Source organism: Verticillium alfalfae, genomic scaffold (assembly GCF_000150825.1).
Source record: "Verticillium alfalfae VaMs.102 supercont1.5 genomic scaffold, whole genome shotgun sequence".
Taxonomy (NCBI): Eukaryota; Fungi; Ascomycota; class Sordariomycetes; order Glomerellales; family Plectosphaerellaceae; genus Verticillium; species Verticillium alfalfae.
In genome coordinates, this window is record NW_003315034.1 from 1,615,256 (window position 1) to 1,618,815 (window position 3,560).

The 3,560-nt window shown below is 52.2% G+C and overlaps 1 protein-coding gene across 1 annotated transcript; it reads right to left on the minus strand.

Moving 5' to 3' along the window:
• Nucleotides 1–2,266: 2,266 nt before the first annotated feature.
• Nucleotides 2,267–3,545, minus strand: VDBG_04817 (60S ribosomal protein L35; the record flags this gene model as incomplete). The annotated part of the gene is made up of 4 exons (XM_003005165.1): nt 2,267–2,622; nt 2,735–2,960; nt 3,076–3,215; nt 3,464–3,545. 4 exons carry the CDS (start codon nt 3,464–3,466, stop codon nt 2,614–2,616), a joined length of 378 nt encoding a protein of 125 aa, XP_003005211.1.
• Nucleotides 3,546–3,560: the final 15 nt, after the last annotated feature.

Here is a 3,560-nt window from a genome sequence, read left to right on the forward strand (position 1 = left end):
ATATTCAAGATTTATCTTTTTTTTGGCTCACTAATAAAAGGAAGAAAGCTTCTGCTGCTCTTTTTACTTCCCGGACTGAAGGGGCGTTATGTTGGCATCCCTTGAGGGGGATTTTAATGGATAGGCAATGCTGAGGTAGCACATGGAAACGAGCCAGGCAAGGGACAATTGGGTTTGCTTCGGGCAGTGATTCATTTTGGGACGAGAAGCCTGCATATTGGGGAACCCGAGCTCTCACACTCGGGTGATTGACTGGTTGGACACTGGTTGGACACAGGATGCCGCAACGACTGGGGGATGGTCAGGATCGGGTTTGCAGCCTGTCGAGGCTACGCAGCATGCAGGGAGAGCTACTTGACGATGGGACCCGCTTCGACATGATCAGAACGGAAGGAAAACGCATTTCCATAAAGCTTGGATGGACTCTGGTACTGGAACAGCTCCTGATGGAGCTTAGCCCATATCGAAAGTGGGTTGAGGAAGATGGTTTGGAGGAGTTAAGTTTGGTATAAGCCCGCAGATGATGCGGCACTGACACTCAGCGAGAAGACTTCCAAGCCTCACTCATGCTCACCCTGCATCAGCAAGACGTTGATACCAGCCCAATCATGACCAGGATTGGTATCTTGGAGGATGCGGCCAACCGTTTCTGAGGTTGATCGATCTCAAGCAGATGTCAGTCTTCTACCTCCAGAATGCGATTAGGTAGCACATACGACCATACCTACTGGAGAATTCGGGATCCCGTCCGCTCTCCCCTAGACAAGCCAGTAAGGGTCGGACTAGTAGTTGGGTGGGTGACCACCAGCGAATCCCTGATGTTGTATGTTTTTTGTTGTTCTGTTAGTATTTTTGGAATCGGTCGCTACAGGGCGCCTCGGTGGGATGCAGCACTGATTCGAGGTTCTAATGGGGTGCGACGAAGCTCGGCGACGGAGTGATGTGGGGGCTGAGGTCATGAATGCGGCCGTAAATCTCTTGAACTTTCACCTGGAGGCGAAAGCCGGGCTGATGCGTGTCTGTCATGGCATCAAAATGTAGTTCCCAAATTATGGGGCACAGGAAACATCGTGTGATCGTCTCAGCCATCTGCCCACGCCCCAATGCGGTTCGCTAGACACTGAATCAGCTGAAAGGCACTCCGAATCATAATATTGCGATGCTCATTATACTTCACCTTCTAGACTTTCTCTTGTAATGCGCGTGCGCCCCCAGGAGAATTGCGCGTAGCGTTGGGAGGGTTGCTGTTGCTATCCGAACACAAGGGTGGCTTGCCAATGCTACCTCACGTTGCTTCTCCTATTGAGAGCCTCTACATTGTGTATGCCGCATGTAAAATGCGCATTTCGATATGGATGACAGCCTACATGACATGGTCTTGATATCGACTTCAGCATGCCTTTGTCACTCATTGGGCTTACGACGACCGATGGATTCTAAGATTTAATCTGTCTCGATGTACTTGAAAACATTTGTGTATTGAAACTTGGTTTGGCCGAGGGAATCCAGGAATAAGAGCTGGTGCATCTGTGTGCTGGTCAGCCGAGTAGGCCAGAATACCAAGTCTCACGTCAAGTTCTCTCCGTAATCCGTACTCTGGTCACTGACGATGAGCACATTTACCACCGGGCTTGTCACAGGAGTAAGGATTAGACATTTTCTCAAACGAAAGCTTCCATCTTACCACAGCTTGATATGGGAATAGCCACCAAGTTTTTATGTCGCGAGCGAGTGGATTGCTTTGGCACCCCTAACACCACGCGTCACAAGCACTGGGGTTCGTTCACTCAAGCTGATTGATTTCGCAGTACGCTGGAGTCCAGATAGTTCTGTGCTTATACCGAAGGTCATTTTGACTACCCAAGAGCCTGCCAGGCTCAAAGGCATATCGAGGCTATATGGATGCCGATGGTACATTGTAAAATCGAAGCAAAGATCTTCGTCTGTTCCTGTCATCGAGAAAGCCACCGAGGCAGTGACATCATCAGTACTGCCTCCGACGAACAAATGTAGGCTATCCCTCATAGACGCAACGTGCTCCTTGTGACTGATGAAGTGGGCAGGGTTTTCCAGCATGGTGTACAGGGAAAGTCAAGACATATTGAGCTTTGACACGCGTGTTAGGCAGTCCCGTGGACAAGAAGTCTTCCGGCAATATCACTTGGCCCCGGACATTGGATGCTTAACACAATTCATTGTCGTGTTGCAGCAGGCGATTAGTTGTGCACCGTACCTGGGTGCAACGGACTGTCATGCAGGCGAGGCAAGACATCTCTATTCGGACAACGACGTGCTGCTACCGCAAGACACCATAACCACCGTCACACATGTCGACTTAGGTCCGAAGGGGGCGTTGTGAATTTCAGAGCATCTTATTAGCTCTATGCAATGGGCGGCAGCTGTCCTGCTACCTAATCCGGGCCAGCGAGACCCGAACAAGTTTTTTATGAGTCCTGACCCTCGAGAATCCGTTGCGCGTTGATGGTTTTATACGAAATCAATTATTTCCTCTGAACCGTGCGATGCATCGAGAAATCGGAGTCCCCCTTGCCAAAAACGTATGCCGATCATTGTCGTCCCCAGCCCTTCGTTACCCAGACACAGGCATCACGCTCAAGCAGACTGGCAGCGGTGTTAGCGGGACGCGGTCTCAACATCGTGCGGGATTGCGGTGGCAGAGGTTCGTTCGAGACGATGTCCCCCCTTCGCCACCCCTGGCGTGGATGATGCTCACCTTGACGGCGTACTTGCGCTGAGGGAAGTGCTGCGTCTTCTTGCGCTGCTTCTCGGTGACCCTCTCCGCGTCGGCCTTGGACAGCCTGCGGCGGATGGCACGGGTCTGCTTCGCGCGGAGGTCGAGGGGCGCGTACTTCTTGTTCTTGTAGAAAAGGCGGAGCTGGTGGCGTTGCTTGGCGTTGATGACGGTCAGGACGCGAGCGATGGACTTGCGGATGTCGCCACTATATTGCGAGCCGTGGTCAGCGATGAGTTCCCTCGTGCGGTATTGCCTGCCTCCGTGGGAGGGATACCGTCCCTGGAGAGAAAGCAAAACTGGAGGAAAAGGGCGGAGCGTACATCTTGTTGAGCTTGGAGCCGGAAGAGGTGATCTTCTGGATGCGAAGCTGGCCGAGCTCAGTCTTGAGCTCGCCGAGCTGCTTCGTCAGGTCCTCCTTGTTCTTTCCCCACAGCTGGGCGGCCTTAACCTTGGATGTCGACTGGTTCATTCTCGTTAGCGAAAAAGGATCCCTCTGAACGCTCGCGAGTTATGTGCAATGTGTATGTGTGTATGTGCGTGGTGGTCTTTGGGTATTTTTTTTTCTCTCGCCCTTCAAGATTTGGGGACAGGCGCGGGGCGGATCGTGAAATCGAGGATTGCGGGTTCGGCAGGAAAGTCGATCGAGAAGAGTTCGCGGGTCGGGTGGAATTGTGGAAATCTGCTTCAACAGCAAGGCAACGGACTTACCATCTTGGCCAGAGACACGGATTGATCACTGAAGGACGGGGGTTAGTGGTGAGTCTCGTGATGTCGGGAACTGGTCGTCGTCAAGGCTGGCAAGGAA